Genomic DNA, 1,891 nt, shown 5'->3' with positions numbered 1-1,891 from the left:
GAGCTGAAAGACACAGACATTTAACCTTGGAAATTCCTGCCAGCAACTTAGCTGAAAGGTTAGAGAATTCTCGGTGTAAACATGCAACATGGTGATAGAGATTAACACTGGCTTTGACAAGGGACTTTGAACTCTCCAAATTATAGTTTGACAGAACATCCTCGGTCACATCAAGTGTTTCAAGCTTCGGAGCACTAACAGAGAAATTGTTGACAACACCGATAAGTGCCACATCTCTTAATCTTATTCTTAACTTCTTCAACTCGGTTGCAGAGATTTTAAAATTCAAAACACGAGGTCCAACATCTCCATGTATCGTCAAATCTTCAAGTACAGGGCAGCAAGAAAAAAGATTTCCAGCTGACTCATTATCAAGAAAACAGAAGGTAACATGGAGGAACTTGAGACTTTGGAAACATCCTGACTTAGGTGGAACATAGATAAGACAATTTGAATTCACCTTCAAAACCACCAGTTTTTTGTACATGAAAATACTTTGAGGCAACTTAAAATTTTGATTGGTGAAAGATTCAACAAGAAGATCAAATTCAACAGCATTACGACCAATGGCAGAGCGAATCCAGCCTTCAATAGGAGCGAAATCCTCAACATTTGAACAATGAAGTCGGAACTTATGAATGTCCGTTTCATGTAAGAAAAGTACACGATCTACAAACATAGAGAAACGCACATAGTCATTTGTGTCTCTGTTTCTCCTATAAAAGTGCTCATTCTCGTCGTCTAAGTCTATATTGGGAACAAAAACCCACACGTTCTTCCATCTTTTAGACAGAACGCTGGTCCTCACAGCATATTTTGTTGGAATTAGAGAAAGCATGCGACAAAGGACTGGATCCGGCAATTCACTGATCCTATCTTTAACTATCGATTGCGGCATTGGCTTCTTGTATAGCATGAGAGATTTTGACTGAGAACCCATTTTTGTCTCTGTAAATTGTGATGGAAAAATGAAAGTAAATAAAACAAACTCTTAATGTATGCAAAATTCTTCTCATTATCTTCACAGGTATTATGCAATTCTATTTTCTAGAGATAAGTTGTCCTCAGGAAACAAACATCATGAAATTCTACTTTCTGTAGAGTTATTTTCTCAGGAAACAAACAGCCCAAAGAAGAAAGAAAACAATGAAAAAACTTTGGGTGAAAGTTATTCTATTTAGATCTATGTAGAGTAAGCAACTGAATGGAAAGATTGCATTTTCTTCACAGATAAACAAACTAAAAGGGAAAAGTTTGAATTTTTTATTAATCATTTCTAAATTCTTTTTTTTGCTTTTGTCATTCTACATTTCTCAATTTTCTCAGTAACCAAACAAATGGTAAAGGAAGTAAAAGGGATGTGAAGAAAAGTGTACCTGAAAAGTTCAGCAAGCATTTGCTGTCTTTGCTGCAAGTAGGAACTTCGATCTGAGGTTTGAACACTCCATGCTCCCTAGGGAAGACTTATAAAATTTGAGTCTGACAAAAAGAAGTTTTGGTCCTTTTTAAGCTTATGTGTCGAGAGACTTGTAAGCAATTGCTGCGTGACCTTGTCATGTTTTACAACTGTAGGGTCATCTTTTGTGTCAGTGTGAAATTACTATTTAGTCTAACTCGACCCATTAATATATCGTTCCAAATATGTAAATTGTAACTCATTTGCAATTTGTCGTGTTTCACATTTTACCGTTTATTTTCTATCAATACAACGGTTAAATATAAATTCTGGTTAATTACACATTGCATCACTTTTTTAAATTGAACAAAAATATCCATTAAGTTACAAAATGTTTTAGTGTTAGCCCTTTAGTCCACTTAACTACTATTTTTTGAGTTAGGACGTGGCGGGCAAAAGTTTCTTGAGGAACAAGAATCAATAGTTACAAAATGT

General features: G+C 35.3%; 1 protein-coding gene across 2 annotated transcripts in view; it reads right to left on the bottom strand.

The window, feature by feature from the left end:
• LOC103934883 (F-box/LRR-repeat protein At3g58900-like) overlaps positions 1-1,521 on the bottom strand; it is a 2,439-nt gene extending 918 nt beyond the window's left edge. For both annotated transcript variants that reach the window (XM_009344643.3, XM_048586927.1), the window contains exons 1-2: positions 1,377-1,521; positions 1-948 (exon numbers count right to left, since the gene is read on the bottom strand). The exon at positions 1-948 is cut by the window's left edge and continues 11 nt beyond it. In XM_009344643.3, coding sequence (XP_009342918.2) covers positions 1-940 — 940 coding nt within the window. In that variant the 5' untranslated portion in view covers positions 941-948; positions 1,377-1,521. The remainder of the gene's footprint in view (positions 949-1,376) is intronic.
• Positions 1,522-1,891: the final 370 nt, after the last annotated feature.

Source organism: the organism of the source record quoted next, unplaced genomic scaffold (assembly GCF_019419815.1).
Source record: "Pyrus x bretschneideri cultivar Hongxiangsu unplaced genomic scaffold, Pyrus_bretschneideri_v1 Contig25, whole genome shotgun sequence".
In the NCBI taxonomy this organism is placed as follows: Eukaryota; Viridiplantae; Streptophyta; class Magnoliopsida; order Rosales; family Rosaceae; genus Pyrus; species Pyrus x bretschneideri.
This window is presented reverse-complemented; position numbering and strand designations above follow the sequence as displayed.